At 44.4% G+C, this 22518-nt stretch overlaps 1 protein-coding gene across 1 annotated transcript; it reads left to right on the top strand.

Annotated features, from left to right (window-relative positions):
• Nucleotides 1-861: 861 nt before the first annotated feature.
• On the top strand, nucleotides 862-21966 carry LOC137913914 (lethal(2) giant larvae protein homolog 1-like). The gene is made up of 23 exons (XM_068757534.1): nucleotides 862-942; nucleotides 2820-2917; nucleotides 11049-11130; nucleotides 11211-11371; nucleotides 11635-11781; nucleotides 13596-13758; nucleotides 13900-14035; nucleotides 14614-14668; nucleotides 15063-15217; nucleotides 15331-15551; nucleotides 16482-16549; nucleotides 16943-17117; nucleotides 18034-18138; nucleotides 18527-18819; nucleotides 19084-19234; nucleotides 19470-19608; nucleotides 19710-20023; nucleotides 20216-20407; nucleotides 20471-20543; nucleotides 20629-20743; nucleotides 21103-21167; nucleotides 21668-21803; nucleotides 21888-21966. Exons 1-23 carry the CDS (start codon nucleotides 862-864, stop codon nucleotides 21964-21966), a joined length of 3204 nt encoding a protein of 1067 aa, XP_068613635.1.
• The last annotated feature ends 552 nt before the right edge of the window (nucleotides 21967-22518 follow it).

Raw genomic sequence — 22518 nt, 5'->3', positions numbered from 1 at the left:
AGTTCACACACACGATGACTTTTCCATTCGGTAAGTCAGTAGACCTGTACTTTGTACACGATTAAACACAAATGTAATTCTAAACTTAATATATACATGTGTCTAAAATGCAAAGTAAAGAATGTCTCAGATTTGGATATTTGTTAATGCTACAAAATACAATCGTTAATATTATCTTCCCTGTCATGAATTTAAGGAACAGTGGCACTATCTTTAGGAGAAACACATTCTCGGATCAAAGACACTGGCCACATCAGTGAGCAATTTGCACTAATTGAAATGATGATCATGATTTATATATATTTTGTAAATTAATGTTGTACACAATTCATGGATGTGGTAAATGTGCATTAAAGTTTGCAGCAAAAAAGATTGTGTGAATTTGTTTATTAAAGAACTGAACACAAACAAAAACATACTTATAAAAATATCTTAAACAGCAATACATTTAAATGTATAAATAAAACATAAAACGTGCATTCCGGCGCATTCTTTGCTACAAACCAAGCATCTCTCTCTCTCTCTCTCTCTCTCTCTCTCCCCGGCTGTGTGGGCGTTCCTGGGTGGTTGCTCGCAGATTTCCATTGGCTGAGCGACGTCTAGGTCCGTGTGAACCGGGAAGAGGCGGGGTCTGCGGTCAAACCCAGCGCGACCCAAACAGCACCGGGAGGGAGAGAGAGGGAGAGCCGCAACCCGCAGCAGCGGTAGCGTCGCAGCCCCGCGTTCAGCCTGCATGGGCTAGTTGAATAGCTAGCTTAGCACCGTCCGACTGCACCGCACCGCACCGCACCGCACCGCACCGTCCCCGTCCCCACACCCCACCCCACCCGGCCCTGCCTGGCCCCCTGCCCGGCCCAAAAGATGATGAAGTTTAGGTTTCGTCGGCAGGGCACCGACCCTCAGAGAGAGAAAATTAAACGGGAGCTCTTCGCCTTCAACAAGGTAAAGTAACGGGACTGGGGGAGAGGCTTTGCCCCCCCCCCCCCCCCGCTTTAACTGTGCCCCAGAACTCTTTATCTTAAAACGGGACAACGTTTCAAATCCTGTTTTTGCAGCTTTCTTTCCTCTATTGGTTCTCCAGCTTCAGTCCCATTGCAGCCCTCAGCTGTGAACTGATTGCTCATTGCCGCTGCGTGTTTGTATTTGTGGTCGTGCGTGCGTGCGTGCGTGCGTGCGTGCGTGCGGTTCTTATTAGGGCATGTTAATTGGCTTTCACCCAAACGAGGCCCACCAGAACCCCGCAACAAGAACACGGGAACGTGTCTGAGCAACGTAAACCCCGAATTAATACATGTAGTTAACGCCAACACCAGATTATGTCAGGGATGAGGATGATGAGAATCTCCAGATTAAGGAGGTTTAGTTTAAATTGTGATTGACCCATATTGATCAAAAATGGCTGTCAGCGTATGCAGAGTATTTGTGCAAAGAGAAACCGGCTGAGCGGCCATGAACTCAGGTTTAGGTGTCATTGGCCAAAAAGTGGAGCAAGCTTCAAAGAGAGCAGGACTGACCAAACGTTGTGCTTTGATGTGCACTGGTTGACGCTAAGTGACCCACCGCTACGCACAATTGGATTCATATTTGGATTACTAATGCAGCTCGTAATCCGGGTCTATGTAGCTTTTGGAGGTGGAAATATGTATTAGACACCAATTTATATGCCTGAGATAATGCAGGTTAAGAATAATCTGAATTGATGCATCTATGACGCTGTGATCTCATGATTCCCAGATGTTACAATAGGTTTCCAAAGTCAAATATAGGTGTTCTTGCTTAATTGGGCATGCGAGGCAGCTGGTTAAAGTGACATCCCCACAGCGTGTGCCGCTTCCTGGATGCAATGATGCAACGATTTATGTTCTCCTCATAATGATGCAAATTGAAATGCATTCAATGTGAAAATTTACAACCTCACCAATACTCTTACTCTTTTCTGGTGCCTGCTAATGAACCCAATTTTATTTTGGCAGACTATTTTCTGATTGATCAGGTTTTAGTTAATTCATTACCTGGTATTTTCTTGAATGATTTGTTTGGTTAAAAAAAAAAGAAGTATATTTTATTGACTAACCTATAACAAATAACACTGTCATACCAAGTCTTCTTTTGGTAGCTGCAACAAACAAAATTGTGTCATTTTTGCGTTAACGTTTTAAATTAAATCAATGCTTCAAATGAAATTTAGTGAATGCTTTTGACAGTATTAGGATGCGATACACTTGAACATTGAGGCGAGCTGAATGGTGCGTCGTGACTGAAGTCCATAAACGGCTTGTTGCACTGTGACATGTTTTTTTTTTTTTTTTTTTTTAAAGGTGTCCTCCAGCTGCCACAACTATCACAGAGGTGGTCTGTCGAAAGGAATGTTACCGCCTCTGTTCCTGTGTTAGCCAATCATCCGAGAGCAGATTGCTGCGTAAAATAAACAAAATCAATGCTTTATCTCATCCGAGTCCAGAGCTCGAGAAACTCATTTCAAAAACGTTTCTTTTTAATATGCTTTTGACAAGTTTGAGGCGTAAACAAAATGTCTGTTCTGTTTTAAATGTTCTCCCAGCCGTCTGTCTTCTCCCGGCAAGAGGAAGAGGAAAAACTGACTTCGCATTAATCCTCTTCACTGTAGTCTGCGGAGTATTTTAATAAAGCCCTGTCGCTGCCATGAGGAGTTCTTAAAAACTTCCCCTAACTTTACGGAGGGCGTTTTCCCCTTTTTGACGCCTCACTGACTACACACACACACACCCACACACATATTCCTTTGTCTTCTGGTATCAGCTGTTGATCTTTTTGTCTTTTCCACTCCTCCCCTGTCATAGACTGTGGAGCATGGGTTCCCTCATCAACCCAGTGCTTTGGCTTTCGATCCGAAGCTGCAACTTATGGCCATCGGCACAAAGTCAGGAGCCATCAAAGTGTATCCTTTTTGTCGTCATTGAGATCGTGCAACAGAAACCTCCCCATCAGTCACAGAGAGGCGAGGCCGTAAGCGAATTTTTTTTCCGATGACCCAACTGTATAAATCCAAATTTACCAAAACAGTCATTTTGAAACAATAAATTCTCTGCATGTCATTTGTTTAAAACTAAAAATGCTTGTACTTCCGACAGTGAATGAGTTTGCATTCAGTCCTTGTATGTGGAATCCTAAAGTGGCGATAACAACAAAGCTGTATATAAAATATGCACTACGGTACTTCATCAAATCATCTTAATGCGTGGCGAAACTGTAAAGACTCATTTTCTGCACCCGAGTCTCTGTTGATTATACGTTCCATAATCCAGCTGTCTTCGACTTGCAGGACAAGTATAATCCGAAAAGTCCCGACCGGCGGCTGGGAGAGACGAGACGTTTGCTCTGTTAATCTGTACTCCAGTTTCCGCTTTGGGTTTGATGCACACCTGTCTGGCTGTTTTAAGGTTTTGTTCTTTGGTGTAAAATCTAATTTCCTATGCAGGGGTTATTCATTTTTTAAATGTGTATGCAAAGCTCCTCGCTGTTTTGTGCTTTTGTGCAAGTTAAGGTTTGTTTGCATTTCTTGGCCCTTCATGGGCTTTCCTGCTCTGTTGATGACTCACTGGGATATTCTACTGTTCTAAAACCACTTATCTAAGGTATTTGTACCATGGCGTATTGCTGGGTGTGCTCTCGGTGTCTGTGGGAAGATGCATTGTTGTTTTTTGGTAAACAACCCCTTAGTTTCACTGCACTTATTCCAAAGGGCAGACATTAAAATGATCACGCATACACTGATGAAGTCGCCATCTGAATTACTCTACAGCGTCAACGCATTTTCTCAAGACGAATGCAGTTTCAGGTTCACTAAATTTCAGTGTAATTTTGTTTCCTGTGGTTTAGATAACATGGTCAAAGTGAGGGTTGGTCACCACCCGAGTGCGTCATCACGCCGCTGTGCTCTCCCTCCTTCACCATACTGTCACCGCTTCCAGGTCACTGCTGTTAATGTACAGTCGAACTGCTGGAGGGAGCCGTGATGAGAAAAACAAAAACATTACAAACATTGTTAGCAAAGGATTCCTTCCTCTGAGGAAATGCCTCTTTATTTCCACACCCGTTTTGGGTCAAAGACGGTATAGGATTGTCTTTTTTGGTTCAGCGACCGGCTGAGCGAAGCTGCTCTGAAAATGAGTATATGTTTGGCTCACAAGAGGCATCAAGGCAAAACCATAATCTGGCTCAGCGCATCAGTCGTGTCAGAAGTTCCAGCAGCCTGGTTGCTTGTGCAATATCCGCCTGACGGAGCACTGAGACATTCTATCTCTCACCCACCTCTGTCATGACTACGCTGTAATAAATAACAGACCAGCGTCTCTGATAGCCGTCTGCCACTTTGTTGTTCTCCGTTATTCTGCGCTGGTCAAGCACCGGCATCTTAAGAAAATTAAGCGCTTGGATGTTTGCAATTTTCTCGTTTGTCTTCCGTGTTTCATTTTCATATGAATCCAGTGGTTGTCTCTGAGGATATGCTCACAGTAGGTGGTGTATGGCTTCTTAATCAGTATGTGCGTGTTTAACAGGGTGCGAAGGAGACTGGCTGTGGCTGTGTGCAGATGCAGCGGCCCGGAGAATGGACTCTTTCAGAGACAGAGACTGGTGGTGCCTGGCACCACGGAGAGAGATAGATGGCTGGAGAAATGGAGGAGGTGGAGAGATGGAGATAAACTGAGGCAGTAAAGACGAGGGAGTGTGAAGGAGACGGAAAAGAGGGCAAAATAACTCCACTTAACGGCTATCCCTCCTAGAACAAAGTGACCGACCATGCAAAACTCAGACTAGTCATCCAGCTTTTTTTTAACAAGGTCCCAGCTGGTGTTGGATTTTTGTGGAAGTCAGCACATGTATCCCTCGAAGAATGTGTGGAAAATGTAAGTCAGGATTATAAGGGGAATCCTGTTGCAGGAATATACAGACATGTAGCATCTTGTTTTAAACTGTCGTTGCATTGAACGGTGGTTCCTATCCTTGGTCTCAGGATCCACCAAAGGTTTCCAGTGTAGCATCCCCTGGTTTTTAATTCAAAGGATTCTAAAAAGTTATATTACCTCTGTTCATGGAGTGTAAAGAATCTTTGAAATTGAAATAGCACGAGGAAGTAATTTACTGTGTTTTTTTTTGTCTTTTAGAAAGATTACTGACGTTAGAACAGATGTTATATTACGAAGCGGTAGGGTGTGGCCCAAAGAACAATCCATTAGGCTTTGGTGGCGATCCAGATAATCTTTTAGAGCCTGAATTGTTTAAAAGCATTTCTGACCTGTTGTTTGGGCCAACAACAAGGTTTCTACCTTCTACCTTCATAGATGCATGAAGTAAAACTTCACCATAAGATCTATCACGGAAACAAAAGTGTGATCTGGATCCAACCCGTCTAATGATCCAGAATGTTACAGACTCGCAGCCAGTATCAGAATTATATCTGACACTCTGCCGATTCAGTGTGGAGTCCAACTGAATGGATTTTCTAAACATTAATCCTGAAGAAAACCATCAAAATATCTTTTTTTTTCTTTCTGTAATAACTATCAGACTAATAGTAATACAGTACGAGTTTAAATTCCAGATTTTCATGGCTATTTTATTATGTTTTTACTATTTATTTTATTGGTTTATAAAATGTCCAAAACATTGTGAATTGTGGAGTGGAACATTTTTCTTATTCAATAGTTTGAACTCGTGTCCTCGCTCTTGGCGCGATTTCTCCTGCTCTCCGCTCCTCACGCGTTCACGTTGAACTTCTTGCTCGAGTTTCTCACTTGTTTTTTCTGCTTCTCCTTCCCTTCGTGTTTATAAAGGCAGAATCATATTACAACTGAGAGTTTCTCCGATCGACCACAGGCTGGGGCTCGGCAGAAGGGGGGGGGCATTGTATTGCCTAGTTTCATATGTGCATGTCGATGGAGGTTGTGGGGGGGGGGGATTCTTATGGAGTCTGTCTCCTGTCGAAGAATGCATGTTGGGTTGGCCTGGGTTGACCCTCCGTGTGTGTGTGTGTGTGTGCAGATGGGTGAGTAAGAGCTTTGTTGATGAGTTTAGTCTTAATAAAGGAAGCTTTTGAATTGGTTTCCACGTCAACCAACCGAGTTGCTTGGGATGAGAACTGCTCACGGACTGGAGCATATTAAAAGTGTGAAGCTGAGATGTATTGGCTACGGGGGAAAAAGCCAGATTGCTATATAGCGTGGTTTGAATCCAAACCCGTTAGATTTGCCTCATGTGGAAAAAGATCCAACCGTGCAACGTCTATCAATATCCAGCAGGAAGGAAACTGAGCTAATATTTACACCCACACGAGCACTTTGATGTGGATGTCTGTGGGTGAGCTCCAGTTCTCCTGTCTGTGCGACATCCTGCTGGACGTGTCCTCGCCGTGTTTCTTCACGTTCTAGTTGTCGATGACCAGGGTTGTTTGCTTGTGTCTACAGTTTCATTTTTGTACGCAGAACATGAGTACCAGGTATTTAAACACTGGGGAGTCATCCAGTTTAGCAATCTCAGAGTGTACATGTATAATATTGATCAAATTGAACATTAATCTTTGTTTCCCTATTTCATGGCATGAAATGTGGAGCCTCTTCCTTGAGGCGAAGGAATCCGGAATTGCTTGGCTGCACCGATGTCAGCAGATTTTTGTATTTTGTGGTGAAATGGTTGGGGTTACCAGGTATTTCAATGTGCTTGTTTGGGCCACGCACTTTCCTTTACTTAAGTGCTCCCATGCTAATTAGTGCCAGATTTGTATTTACAACAAGTTGCACGGATTTGTTTTCATGCTAAGCTCCTGTTTTTGTCGTATGGAGTGTTGTATGTCTTCTCCTACAGCTCACTGTCTGGGGTGTTTTTGTTTTGGTCGCTCCTCTTGCTTACTTTCTGTCCCACCAACATCTCTATTTCTGTTTTTATCTCTTTCACATTCTGCCCTGTTACTAGATCTTGAACCTCATTGATATTCATGAAGAATAAAAGGACCTTTAAAAACATCCACCACCTTCCCCTTTGGCTTCTTTTGAGCCTCTGCTCTAACAAGAGGCTGTGTGGACTCATCAACTTGAGAAATTAAAAACAGAATTGATAAGGGTTAAAAAGCTTTCCTGAAGGATTGATTTCACGTGAACGAATGACTAAAATGCAGGGAAAGAGAGTACCGGTACTGCATATTCTTCAAAAACATAATATTGTCAAAATGACCTTTCCCTTCCGGATGCGACTGCAGTGTGAACACTCAAATCACAATTCAGTAGGTTTTTATTTTCAGGTTGCTTATATAGATATGGATGATGGTAACAACTGGGAAGTGAGGTGGCGTATTAAATAGATAAATGGAAACATGCTTTAATCGGATCCTGTTTTTGCTTCCTTCCCCGCTGACTAAACCTAACAATCTGTCATCGCAGTAGAAGTAACAATATGGGCAGCTGTGGTTTGAATAGAACAGTAAGAATCCTAGCCTGCTGATGTTGAGGTGGTACAATGTTATGATATTTATATATGCAGAAGCATCAAATGAATTCTAGTTCTGATCTAATGTTGGTGCTGAAAAAACCAAGAGAAGTTTGACTGTCTAAACTCATCTTTTGCGGGAAGTTTATGCTGACGAGACGAATTGTATGTGGAGGCAAAATCGTGGCAGCACCAATGCCCAGAGGATTTGTTTTCTGGGGACCATGGAGGCTCATGCTGCTCTAGATAAATTGGGCATGTCCTGTTGCTGTTTTCAGTCAGGTACATCTTCATGGAGTGTGTGCACTGACCAAGGGGGGGCAGAGGGGGGAGGTGTGGGAGGCGGAGAGCCGCTAGTTGAGACAGAGGATGCAAATGAGACGGGATTGTTTCCCCAGTTGGTGGGTGGAGTTGTTTGGCTTGTTTTGTTGTTGACTGCTTTTGCCAGATGGCTGGAGGGGTGTGACGCTTTGTGTGCGAGGAAGACGGGGAGTTGGAGGAAAAATGCTCAAAGATTTAAGACTAAAAACTTATTTGTTGTCTGGATTCTGACTCGTAGCATTTTATGTTTAATGTTGGTTTTAAACAATTCTGACTTTTTCTTCTGAAGATCTAATTCTATTTCCGTGTGGTCAATTTGTACGGTCATCACAGGATCTAGTGGTCTGTCCTTCCTGCCCCCCCGTAACTTGTATCAGATTTGTGTGTGTGTGTGTGTGTGTGTGTGTGTGTGTGAGGGTTTATTGGTTGTTGCTGGTGTGTCCTCGTGGAGGACAATGCCTTCTGTTTGTCTGTATTCAGACCGTGAAATCGCTTTATCCCCGCTAACGCTGTCTCTCTCTCTGCATCACCGGGCAACTGCTCGCGTGTTTTATGTTTAATGTTGGTGTGTGTGTGTGTGTGTGTGTGTGTGTCTGTCTGCGTCTGAGAGAGAGAGAGCGACAGGAAGACAGTGATTCAGTGATTACGACTCAGTTTGCCTCTATTGTAGACATTTCTGGGTTCTCTGGTGAGCAATGCAACAAATCTTTGCTCGTGCGATGAAGGTTTCTTTGCCCTGATCTGTTCACTCAGATCGTCGTCCGACAGGTTGCTCAATTATTTAGGCTGAAATGTGTTACTGAAAGTGATATTAAATGAAACTCCTGAGCATTTGCATCAAATCTTGTGTACACGCAGCTCAAGAGCTTTCTTGGAGCCTGTCTCACTGGTTTTATTACTTTCTTGTACTAAAGCTTTTGGTTTTATATCTAAATTGGATCGAGGCCGTTGAATAACGAGTTTGAGTCGGTGTTTTCAGCTTTTTACGACGTGCTGACCTGACCGCTTGTATCCTTTGGTGTTACACTCTTCTCTCGTGTTTGTCTGGACTCTGGGAGAAGACGCCGTCTTTCTGTGTTTGCTGTGCTGTCTTGCATCTCATGTTTTTGTAACCCACATGTTTTCTATTTAAGTATCTTTATGGGACACTTTCAGTCCCTCCTCAGGAATATTTATTCTTCAAACGACGGCACTGAAGTCAAAGATTTTAATTTGTCAAATACTTCCATCAGCCTGAATGTTAATTAGCAAAATAATTCTGCAAATAAACTAAATTAATACGGCAGTAACATTACCTACCAGTGTATCTACAAGGCTTTCATTTCACACCGTTGTGTTCCTGTGACTCTTTTATAGTACTATCTAATTTATATTGTAACGCTGTTTTGTTTAGCCAGCTTAACATTTTGAAAAGCGCTTCATAGAATTGTGATGAAGGCGCTACGGTCGTCTCGGCACGACCGCAAACCGCTGCTGTCTATCCGCCTCACACAACTGGAGGGACAGCAGCCCCTCCCATCATCGTTCATCATCGGTACGATTGGCATGAACTCTGCACACCCCGTCTCCCTGTGACACAGCTGATTCACACATGTTGGCTGTTCACTCCAATCATCCTTTTAGCTGTGTTTGCATTGATTTGTTGCTGGGAATCAGATGAAAAGTTGTCCTATCATTCAATATGAAGCCATAGGAGATGGTGGTGAAACTATAAGACACAGGAGTTAGCCAGCAATCGTTAGAAAGCCAAAACTGAGTAAAAGTAAAAACAGACGCTGTGAGTCATTAAGCACCTGATAAATGTCTCGGCCAAGTGCATAACTTCCTTTTTAAGGGCATGAAATGCTATATATTGTTTCTGAGAGGTAGACAGAGATGCCAAGACTATCTGGATTGGATGTTTCGTGACCTATGAGTAAACGTTCCCCTCACACCATCCTCCACCTGCCTGAGGCAACAGTGAATAAAACTCAGGGACAGGAAGTGACGACACAAAAGGAATGCCTGAGTATATAACACTCAGCTGGGCCTCTGGGGAATAAGAAGGGATTTAACTTGAGAAAAAGAGGCATACATGTTCTCTGCCCGAGAATCATAATTGGGCATAATGGAGTTAGATGAAGTGGGACCTGAAGGAGGGAACTTAGAGCAGGGAAAGGAGACAGCTGAGGAATGCTGGAATTAAATCTTTCTGGACCCCTGCTGGGTAAAAAGCCAGGCGTGGTGGCATGGAAGGTTTGAACAAAGAAGCAAACTTTTGTAACCTTTCTTATAAATAGAGACCTGTTAAAGACAGAGGTGATTAAAGAAAGTGAGAAACTATAAATAAATTACTGGCTTCTTGAATATAACTGGTTGAGATTGGACAGAAAAAAATGATAGGAGAGGGGATATGTATGCAATTCTTTTGCACATGCAGGGAACGGGAAAGAGAGTCTGTGCTATTCAATTGGAAAAGAATGACAATAGAAGGATATTAAAAGTATTTACTTTTATTTACCTTGTATGCAATAATATAAACAAAGGTGGTCGGCGAACCGAAAAAAACAGCTCAAATACCAACACAAAAGCCCTTCAAATATCCTATTTTTCTTTTTCTTTATGTTGTATCATGTTACTTGTATAAGTAATAGTGTGTCAGTATCGCTCCCAAGTGTCTATTTGTGTAGATGACGTGTGCTACGGTGTCACGGTTCTTAAGTGTAGCTTTTATTTCATCAATTCAGCTTCATTTGCTGACTAATAAACGACTCTGTCAAGATAGCTGGTGATTACACAAACACACACACACACACACACACACGCACACAGAGTGGTGGTTTTGGGCATGTGCGTCAGCTGCTGTTTGGTAATTGCTATGAGCTTTGTTATAGTGTTCTACTTTCTTCGGTGATGGGATAACGAGTCTTTTCTGGTTGCCAGCGTAGACGTGCTTGTTTAAATGTTGGGGCTTCCGTCCTCCCAGGCAACACGCTTTAGTTCTGTTGCTATTTAAAACTAAGAAGCATTGAAGGATGAAGAGGTTCTCAAAAGAGTCCCCTCATTACATTACAGCTGGTGTGTGTGAGGCTGTTTGTGTCAGTACGGGTAGTCAGCTTCTTGAACAGACTACACTAATATACAAGCGAGTCATGTTCCTCGACCCGTGGAACATAACGGGGAACCCATGTGGCCAACATGATCATTTCCAAGCATGTTTGATATTTGAGTCAAAGCAGAATGACACTTGACCAAACATTAGTACGCTTTCCTTGACCTGACCCTTGCAGGTATGGCGCCCCTGGAGTGGAGTTCACAGGGCTTCACAAAGACACTGCTGCTGTCACACAAATCCACTTCCTGCCTGGACAGGTGAGTTTAATGCCTCCTGTGTTCTAAATGTGAAAGTGGCTACTCAAGAGAATGCTTTGGTTCACCTTGCTGTGTGACAGGGCCGCCTTCTGTCACTGCTGGACGACAACTCGATCCACCTGTGGGAGCTGGTGGCCAGCACCCAGCGGGAGGTGGGCGGGGTTAAGAAAGAGGGCGTGGTCTGTTTACAGGAACTGAGAAGCTACAGCCTTCCAGGAAGACCGGGGATTGAGAGTTGCAGGTACATCCGAGCCTATTAGTGCCATTTTAGATTTTCTATATTTTTTTATTTACTTCACTTCAAAAGCGCGACATTTCCTGAAGGAGTGGTTAGTCCCACTGCCTTTCCTAACTTGATGGTCATTGGAGGACCTTTGAGCTTGAGCTCCATGTAGAACAAAAAGGCTGACTTTAAGCTGAAGTGCTAACTTGTTCTAATTTTTCTTTTGTTAAAATTAATGACAGTTTAATTCTTCTGATTCTTACACCTCCTCTCCATCTTAGTGCCACTCGGGTAACTGTCCTCCTCTTGCTGAGGTCATGTGACCTGCTCTGCATTGGAGCAGAAGGAGGGGGTGTGTACTTCCTGGAAATGCCTAGTCTGTCTCTGAAGGAAAACCAGACTTTGCTCCAGGATCAGATCACACAGAGGTATGATTGTTTTAGATTAGCCATTAGTCACTTAATTAGGTTTTTATATTTCTATGCCTAATAATGTTTTATTTGCTCATGTTATCTTGTCTCAGACTTTAAACTAAACTCTTGAGTTTCCTCTGCTGACAGCTCCAGCTGTGCAGGCAGGTCTGGAACATGTGGTTCAGGGAACATAAGAACAGTTAGAGCTCTTGAACACAGAGAGTAGAGGAAGGAAGCAAGCGGTATCACATACTGCGAAACCGAAAAATTGGCTTCTTGCAATTTATGTCAAACTAAATAATACACCATTTGTTGTATTAACCGTAACCCTGAAGACCACTGAATTTATGTTTAAGGTGTTTTAAAATAACTTAAGTTCATAGACATGGGATGTTGTTGCTCTCCATATGTACAGTAAATCTGCAAATGCAATTTCAATGCCAATGTCTATAAAAAGCAGTGAGAGACATATCCAAAAGAATGAGCTCAAAAAGCAGGGAATCTCTCTTTGCAAATATGATTTATTTTGTAGAATATAAAAAACATTTTCTCGAACAGGAACGAACATTCTGATAAAGTTATCTCATTCCACTCTTTGCAACAATTTGCAAGAGCACATACACATTTTATTCCCCTATTGAAATTGCAGTGCAAGTTTATCCCAGATTGTGGAGAGAAGTTGCAGTTTTGTGTTACGAGGACAGATCGCCATAAAATAAACAAACGCGCATCCCATCATGTTTGTTTTTCATGCTAGGGCCTTTGTCTCTGCGTTCCGTTGTTGGTGCGCTGGCAGCGTATCACGTAGCTCCTGTTTCTTCTTCAATCTTGCGTGTGACTGTCTGGCCAAGCCCCTCGTAGACCAGGCTTGTGTAGGGAAGCGGGCACAACTGAGGCCTTACAAGGACCCTGATAAGGCTGGCGTGTGTGTGCATGGTTGATCTCTATGATTGCCCTGTGTGTGTGTGTGTGTGTGTGTGCGAAGAAGTGGAGGTTTCAGACAGTGAGGCTTTGTAAAGGCTGCCAAATCAGTGTTCCGGTTAGGGAAGTGTTACAGCTGAATCTCCAGCGTACACACACACACACACACACACACACACACACACACATGGATAGAGGCTCATCACCAGGACTCGGTAGCAGGATGCTGGAATCCCTAAAAATACTTGTGAAAGGCGAAATGGACACAATGGAATGCTTTGTTGGTAATGCTTCCGCCTCTGTGCTTCCGGAGAGGATCTTCCTCAGTGACCACTACCAAAGCAGTCAGGAGGGTGTGTGTGTGTGTGTGTGTGTGTGTGTGTGTGTGTGTGTGTGTGTGTGTGAACATCTGTGTTGGGATGATCTGCAGCTTCCTCATCTATAGCTAGAGCCCTGAAAGCTTCAATGCCCTCTTCTTCCTCCTTTATTTATCTCTTTTGTTTTCTTCATATCTCCCACTGCCGTTTCCTCTTCTGCTGGCTTTCCATCCATGTCTTTCGCCGAGGGAATCCTCTGACATCTCAAGGGTGTGTTCTGCTCTACATTCCAAAGCTTCCTCATAAAATTCCATAGATCCCAAGCTTCAGCGGTTCAGCTCCAGTTTTGATTTCTTTTTTCCTTTTTGAAGTCTGGAGCCTTGGAACGTTTGGTGCACATTCTATATTCTATTCTATTCTCAATATTAATAATGTATACATTTTTTAATAATTCATCCCTCTTCAGCATGATGCGCTCCCACACTGCGAATCCTTTCATCTAGTTCTGAACTGTTGATATGTAATTCATAGCCCATTGGCTTTCAAAAAGCCTTCTGCTGTATTCTCATGACTAATCTTTTGTTTCCCCAGCCTGCCAGATGATTACAGATGTGGGAAATCACTGGGGCCTGTAGAGTCTCTTCAGGAACATCCTCAGCAGCCGGGGAAGATTTTGGTTGGCTACAGCCGGGGTCTTGTGGTCCTATGGGATCTGAGCACCCGCCACACCGAGCAGCTCTTCCTTGGGAAACAGGTATGCGATTTACTGAGCAGAGTTTCGTGTACACTTACATTTCTTCTTCCTGAAATGTAATGATTTTACAAAGAATGTTTTCATATTGTTTAATGAAGGGTGTGTGTATGTGTATGTGTGTGTGTGTGTGTGTGTGTCCAGCAACTGGAGAGCCTGGTGTGGGAACGCTCTGGAAATCTGTTTGTTAGTTCCCATAATGATGGTGGTTACGCCGTATGGGCTGTCGCTGACGGCAGCACCTACAATCATCAACCCGTATCCTCCACCATACCTTATGGTGAGAAACGCACACACACACACACACACACACACACACACACACACACACACACACCACCCCTCCCTTGTGTTTGAATCGTGTTTAAACACAGTGCCATCCAGGACTGGTGGAGGCGGGGGGGTTCATCCCCGAAGACCGATGCTGTGAATGATGGCAGTTTAATGAACCATGGCTGCTGACTGACTCACTATTATGGTTAAAACTGACATGATGATGGCTCAGAATAAAGACTGGCTGATTGCTAGATTGTAATATTTATAGTTTAATTCCAATTCCACTCCCCCAAACAATCTTTCCTTTTTAAGAATCCAAAATAATGAAGTAATAAAGCTGTGTGTGATCCTGACCTCGCCGAACACTCAAGGGTCGCGCGTTAGCGCCAGCTAGCAGCCACTATATGGACCAAATTTGACTGATGGTTTTAATATCCTCATCTTAGAATATCGATTCAAAAGACGAAGCTTTTTTCTCGCTCAATCCAAGTGTTTCTCTTCCTTCTCCCTCCGTTGAACTAAAGTTTTGCTGCGTTGTTTGTGAGTTTACTCTCTATAATATGTGTTTGTTGTCTTTCACAGGGCCATTTCCCTGTAAGGCCATCAACAAGATCCTGTGGAGGACGAAACAGACAGGGTAGGGGTGTTTGATCCTGATTGACATCAGTTCTGGACAAACTGCGTCTTTTAGTAAATGTAGTTTCTTTTTTCATAGTTTTTTCTTCTCATCCCTCTGAAGTTAAATTTACAGACAGAGACTCTGTTGTCTCTGTCCGTAATTCGTTTTCGTCTGTAGTTCCGGTCAAGTTATACATCTTCACTTCACCAAACTCAACACGTTATCTACAGTCTAAATTTCACCCCGATAACTGTGTGACATTTTTGTCTTCATAATTCAAAGCATGCACTGTTCCATATTGATTTAAAAATAAAAATAACGACGCCTACTATCTGAAACAGTCATTCCCTTTTCTTTTGGACAACAACATTAACATGAATAAGAACAGTTTCCTGTGTGCCCCTCCCTCCAGCTCTCCAGTGTTGCTATACAGCGGAGGGATGCCCAGAGCCAGCTATGGTGACCGCCACTGTCTGACCATCCAACAAGACAAAGACCACGTCACTCTGGACTTTACCTCCCGAGTCATTGACTTCTTCACCGTTCACAGTGTCGAACAAAATAAAGGTGCGCTCTAATGATATGTATTTATAGGTTCCCTTTGATTCAAGTATTAACTTTCTCTTTCAAGTGTTCAATCGGAATCATAACATTGTCTAAACTTGTGTCCGTCCTTGCAGAGTTCGATGACCCGACTGCGTTGGTGGTGTTGCTGGAAGAGGAGCTCGTTGTGATTGACCTACAGAACCCTGGCTGGTCCTCACTGCCCAATCCCTACCTGGCTCCCCTTCACTCCTCAGCCATCACCTGCTCCTTCCACGTCTCCAGTGTACCCCCCAAACTGTGGGAGAGGCTTGTGAACGCTGGCAAAGCACAGCAAGGCAGACAAAATGCACATGGGGTGAGAAAGCGTGCTGCGATAACTGTTTCATAGCTCTCTGCAGCTTTGAATGCTTAGATTGTCATGTTGAGGTACCTCTCGCCGAAGTTTACTCCCTTTAATGACGAACAAACATTGCAAAGATGCTATAAAACCAATGCACTCCTGCATAGCAGAAAAAGAAAAGCGCGTCATGAATCAGTCTTTGGTCTACTTTTGACTGTGTGTTGATGTGATCTATGTGATGCTAGCAGTATATTAGATTGGCATCCAGTCACCACTGACAGTTGGATGTCAGCATCTTAGCTTGAATGTGCCTTCCAGTACGGTCAATCGCCGAACTTAAATCTCACACCCATTAATCGGCATCATCACAGTTTTATTACTTTTCAGATTATTTATTTTATCTCAGGTGTCATGTCAGGGGCTCATTTATACTCTGTATGTACGGCGAATGGTGAAGAAGTCAATTGAATTCCCCAAATTATGAAATTGATCCGCGTCCAGGATAATGCAGTTAAGTGAATGCCGTGACTCGCAGGCCGGCAGCTGAACAGCTACGAGGCATCCGCCAGTAGTGCGACCGTCAGCCTGCCGGTAGGGTGCTAACTTTAAGAGCAGGTGCGGGCAGTTAAAGGCTTTGCAAAGGCTCTGTGGTTTGAATCAGCTGTTTGATCAATAGCAGGGTAGACCAACATGCAGACACACAACTGGTAGGCCCTTAAATCATCTCTGTGTGTGGCTAAACCAGAGCCACTGGCACTATTGCAGAACAGATCCAAGAAAGGAGCACTGAGTTTTGTGTGTTTCTGCCTGGCCTGCCTGTGTTTATTGAGAGCAGCATATTTTTTACTGAGTTCATTCATTTAACAGGATTAAGAATTATGTCTGTTGCAGCTTTTAATATGAGGGAGTTCTATTAGTTTCACCAATCTTTGTCTGTCTGTGCAGAGTTGGCCCATATGCGGAGGGACGAACCTGGCGCCTCCGCCCAAACAACAAGAGCTGCTGCTGACAGGGTATCTGAACAACGCAAACTAACACTGAGCCCACACTGCAGGCGTATTCAGTTTTATTTCAAACACAAACCCGACAAATTTGTGTCCGGTCTTGTGAGCATCATGCGCCGTTTCCCAGACAACCAGGGTGGATCAGACCCCGGTCCGTGTTCTAGTAGCAACTGAAAGATCTGCTCCCTTCAGCCAGAGCCATCTCGAGGCCTAATTTGCACAGAAATACCAATAAATAATTATTTTATTTTTTACAGTTTTGTAGAACTATGTTCTCTGTGTACCATTTTGGCGACAAGACATGGTGGCTGTTTAACAGTCGATACCCTGATCCCAGGCATCATTCAGAAAACTCTAGCGGTTGAAATTGACGTGAGTTTAAATATTTTTTCCCCCCCACAGACATGAAGATGGCACTGTGCGTTTCTGGGATGCATCAGGGGTTGCTCTTACTCCACTGTACAAACTCAGCACTGCCAATGTCTTCCACACTGACTGCGACCCTAGCGACGATCCGCAGGACCCTAGCAACGACCCCGACATGCAGCAGGAGGAGGAATGGCCTCCCTTCAGAAAAGTAAGACCTGAGGAGGGGAGACGAAGCAAGAATAAGAACTGAAGAGATTGGTCCCAAGATCACATTTTACAAGCTTTGTGAAAAGAAACAATGTACTTTAGACACACAGTCAGTGCTGTTAAAGTACGTCTGCGGTCTAATTTTCTCATCTGGTTGTTTTCATCGGTTTGGTCCCACCCCGTTGTTCCTGTTAATAAAACTTGATTCTGAAGGAACCACAGTCCGATTCTGTTTAAATGGCCTGTTTTCTGTGCGGAAATGCAGACGATCCAGCATCGAGGGAATCTAGCTGAGCAATTCTGAGTGGCTATACCGCTGACGGGAAGCGAAACACTGAATTTATGAACTCACTGGATGATGACAGATGCCAATCAATAATGGATAAAACATTCATGTTAAGATTGGATTAATTCAAGCTTTATGCTTTCTCCTTTTGCTTTATTTCCTGTCTCATTCCGCCACTGCCCCCACCTTTCCTCCGGTCTCCTGTGGTAACAGAGTTGCATGTTCAGGAATGCAGCCCTCATATGTGATGAAGAGCCTCCCCCCCCTTTTTTCCCCTCTATAATGAAAACCAGACCTATCAGTCCAGTCTTTTATTTCGTGTGTGTGTGTGTGTGTGTGTGTCTCCTACTCTTTATTTTGCCTCGACGATTCGCATGTGAGAGGGATTTCTATTGGAATTCCTGCTGTGAGAGAGAAATCGAGGGCTCTCCTGGTATTTGGCAGAGAAATAAGGGAAGGTGGGGAACTTATGGGAGGCATTTTCATATTGCCAATTCACATCAGAGATTTATGACACAGCAGAAACAGTGAGGCTTGGTTTGTCCAAAATTGTTCCTGATTCAAGTGTTTCTGTGCGTTTACAGAATACCAGCTTGTTTGTGTGTGTGTGTGTGTGTGTGTGTGTCTGTAGGTGGGTTGCTTTGATCCGTACAGTGACGACCCCAGGCTCGGCATCCAAAAGATCACTCTGTGCAAATACAGCAACAAGCTGTTAGTGGCTGGAACTGCTGGACAGGTACAGTTACACGCACGCACACACACACACACACACATCAATAATGGGTGTAGCTGCTGCCCACGGTGGCTGCAAACTTGATCACAACAAAAAGAAACAGTAAATCAGAATCGATGCAGCAAAATTATTGTTGGTTAAAATCAATTCTAGCAGCAGCAAATCAACAAATACATGATATATACAAATACAACAGTTCATGTTAACTACATGGACACACGTTATATGTCCTCTGAAGGAGATGAAGCCGACTGATCATTTACGATGATATGACTGGATCAAATGGATTCGAGTTCATAATGACCATGAGTGGTTCTGTCCTCCTGTCATCTATCCATCTTCTTTATGTTCATATCTCTCTCTCTCTTTCTCTCTCTCGCTCTCTCTGCAGGTGATTGTTCTGGGTTTGAGTGATGAGCGTTCAGACCACCTGGTGGACGTGTTGGTGGTTGACCTGCTGAGGGACAGGGAGGGCTTCACCTGGAAGGGCCACGACCGGCTGGAGCCGCGCCTGAAACCGGCTCCCTTCCCTCCCGGCTTTCAGCCGCTGGTGCTGGTGCAGTGTCTTCCCCCGGCCTCTGTTACAGCAGTGGCGCTGCATGCAGAGTGGAACCTGATTTCCTTCGGGACCAGTCATGGATTCGGCCTTTTTGATTACCACAGAAGGAACGCAGTGCTGGCCAGGTTGATATTCTTTAGTGTTTGTTATAAAATCTATGCTTCTCCTCCTGTGTATTTACTCTTAGTTAAAACAAGAGTCTGACAAAAAAAAACTTTAGTTGTTGTTATTACTATTCACCTTTTCTGAGCATTGGAATTTTGTGCTTTCTCTTCTGGATTATTCATGAATACACATTTATTACAGTAGCACCTATAATCGAGGCCAGAAAAATTGACCTCGCAAGTGATCCAAAAATCATTACCCAAGTTCTCTTTATTTACTCGTAGGTGTACCCTTCACCCTAATGACTCTTTGGCAATGGAGGGCCCATTGTCCAGAGTTAAGTCCTTGAAAAAGTCCTTAAGACAGAGCTTCAGACGCATCCGCAAGAGCAGGGTGTCCGGAAAGAAACGCACCATCACCACGCCAACCAGCAAGGTAAGTGGTGATAATCTAACAATAACATGTTCCAGAATTGAACTTACAAACTTGCAAATATTAAAAAAAAATATCTTTGATGCACTAATATAGACAATGTAAGAAGTGTAAGACTTAATATAACACAAAATGCGTATTAATTTGTACAATGTACCGGCATCCTGCTGTCACTGCACATTCCAGGTAAATGGACTTCCTCTGCTGAATTCAGTTTGGGTTTTGTTGTTGTGTGCAGGTCCAAGAGGCCAACGCTGCTCTAGCAGAGCAGGAAGATGTGGCTCCGGTACAGCGACGGATCGAGCCCCGGTCGGCAGACGACTCGCTGTCTGGCGTGGTCCGATGCCTCTGCTTTGCTGACACCTTTTTACGCGATGGTGTGTGTACTTTTGTGTTGAGCTAATTAATGAGGTGCTGATGAAACTCTGACGGGAACAATACAGCCTCGATCCAACGTTTCCATTTCCCCATCCGCCAGGGACACATCATGGCCCCACACTGTGGGCGGGAACCAACTCGGGCAGCGTGTACGCCTACGCTTTGGAAGTGCCCGGCGTGGGCTCGGGGCGAGTGTGCGAGCGTGGCGGCGCAGGCGAGGGCAGCGTGCATGTGGAGGCGCTGCTGGGTAAGGAGATCCAGCTGATGCACAGGGCCCCCGTCGTGTCCATCTGTGTTTTGGATGGCCGGGGGAAGCCTTTACCTGACCCGTATGAAGCATCCCAGGACCTCGCCATCGCACCGGATATGACCAACGCTCACTCTGTCCTGATCGCCTCGGAGGAACAGCTGAAGGTAAAGACGCGTTGTATTACAACGTGGGGATTATTTCTTCTACAGTCCTTTCCTTTCTTGTATTTTTTTTACATTACTGGTTAATATTTAACCCAAGTATTTAAAAGTCACCATGATGGGTTGAATCTCAAGCAGCAAGCCCGATCAGTTCACAGATCTTAATCCAGTCTTTTCACTTTGCTGTCACTGCAGGTGTTTTCTCTCCCGAAGGTAAGCGCAAAAACCAAGTTTAAGCTCACGGCGCACGAAGGCTGTCGCGTGAGGAAGCTGGCCCTGGTGGCCTTCAGCTCCACGGCTCAGGAAGACTACAGCGAACACGCGCTGGTGTGCCTGACCAACCTGGGTGACATGCACCTCTTCAGCATACCTGGACTTCGACCACAGGTAGGAGTATGGTAGTCATGACGTAACTTTCTGTTGGGCCTCTGACGCTTTGTGCACACTCAGGTGCGCTACGACTGCATCCGTAAAGAAGACATCAGTGGAATTGCGTCCTGCGTCTTCACCAAGAACGGACAAGGCGAGGAACAAAACGCTTGATTTGAATACAAACTTGAAAGGTGTATTTCTCTCTGTGACCTTCAGTGTCTGATTTTCGTACGCAGGGTTTTACCTGATCTCTCCCTCAGAGTACGAGAGGTTCTCTCTCTCCGCTAAAGTCCTAACTGAGCCGCTCTGTTCTGTTCAGATGGACCGGCCATTAGAGCGCATGCCTGCCAGGTAACACACACTCGCGCAGGCCACTGCAACTATTCATTTTTGTTTGTTTTTAATGATTATTTATGTTTAGCACTTTGTTTCAGCTTTTGGTTGTTTAAATTGAGTTGAATTGGGTTTTCTTTGCTCATTGATATGCAACATTTTCCAGGGGGGGCACGGTAAACCCATAGGGACTGGTGGTGGTCGCAGGACCTCACTTTGGGAACCACTAAACGTAGTGTTGGTAATGCTGTGTCATGGTTTACCACCAGTTGGAGGCCCTGAGCTACATTTGAAACCGAAGAAATGATGCTTTCACTCCTTCAGTATTATTCCGTCTGCTGCCAAAACAAATGCTGCATGCTCACGTGTCTCTGCAGTGACTGCACAGCGACTCAGCTGCAGGCCAACGGAACCCACAAGAACCAGATGGGTCAGACTGAGGGTAGGTACCCCCCCCCCCCCCCACACACACACAGGTTTTTCTATTCCTTCTCAATTATTTCCCTCCTCTTGTCTGTTCTCCCTCTTCATCACTCTTTTCTCTCTGAACCTCTTAAACTGGATGGATGCCTTGCCACCCCCCCCGCTGATCTCCATGACAACCATTCAGCATGCTCCAGTTGCCTCTGCGCCTCCTTCCTTGGCAGGAAATGCTGGTTGTTATGGAGACCGCAGCAGAGTTTGTTTACGTCCCGGTGGGCCTTTCACCTGGCACTCAGGCTTAAACAAGAGACCATGTAGGAAACCCAGAATCTTTTCAGTGATTCATTCATTGTGAAATATTTTAACCATGAAAAAACAAATATGGTTGTAGCGATGAGACCTGACAAACCGCTGCTGGCCACCTCATCACGACCAGAGCCTCGAGGGCAGCTTAGCTTCTGCTAGGATGATACACCTGAAAACCCAGTTGCATTATGGATAATGGTTTCTCCCTGGCAGGCCAAATAGAAGAACCCCCAAGTGCCCTTTCTTCTCCCATCCTGGACACCCCCCTGGACTCCCCCCTCAGCTGTGCTGACCTCACCCTCGACTCCACGGGAGAGCTGACTGTGGAAGATGTCCGGGATTTTCTGACGTAGGCAAAAACACTTGTAAGCACACAGTCGCATGCGGCTTTGCCTTTTAAGGCAGGAGTAACTTGCGGGTTTGGTGTGTGCAGCACTGTGGACGAGGCGGAGCATAACCTAAAGAACATTAAAGAGGAGGAGGAGCGCTCCACCGGCATCCTCATCAACTGAACAGGTGAGAAATGTACAGGACTCCCCGGAGACGCGCAAATACACCAGTGAGAGCAGATGCATGACCTCATGCTTGCTACGACACTACTGGGGAATGGATGTGGACACGCACACGCACACACACACACACCTGTTTCTAATGGAAGTGGTCCAGAGTGCAAACATCAGAGAGTATTCGCTGCATTCCAACAACAAACTCTCTTCTACGTCTCTCCCTCCACTATCTGTTTTGGAAAAACCAGCTGGACAAACCTTTTCATTAACAATAGCTCAGAGTTGGTCTTTTTTTTAATGGTTTTTGCATTGTATTCTAACCTAATCTAATTTTTAGCCTCTTATTTTTTATTTTTTATTTTTTTTACAAGCTGTGACTGGCCCTACTCTTAGACATACAGCTTCTGTTTACTGTGAGGCTCCTTACAGTTTTTAACAGCGCGTACCCATTGGTCATTTTGTTGAAGAAACATTAAAGAAAAGAATGTGACTATACCTCTTGCAAAAAACAAATCATTAATAAAACACAGCTGAAGCTTGGGGATGAACAATTAATCA

This window comes from Brachionichthys hirsutus, unplaced genomic scaffold, assembly GCF_040956055.1.
Source record: "Brachionichthys hirsutus isolate HB-005 unplaced genomic scaffold, CSIRO-AGI_Bhir_v1 contig_850, whole genome shotgun sequence".
NCBI classification, from domain to species: domain Eukaryota; kingdom Metazoa; phylum Chordata; class Actinopteri; order Lophiiformes; family Brachionichthyidae; genus Brachionichthys; species Brachionichthys hirsutus.
This window is presented reverse-complemented; position numbering and strand designations above follow the sequence as displayed.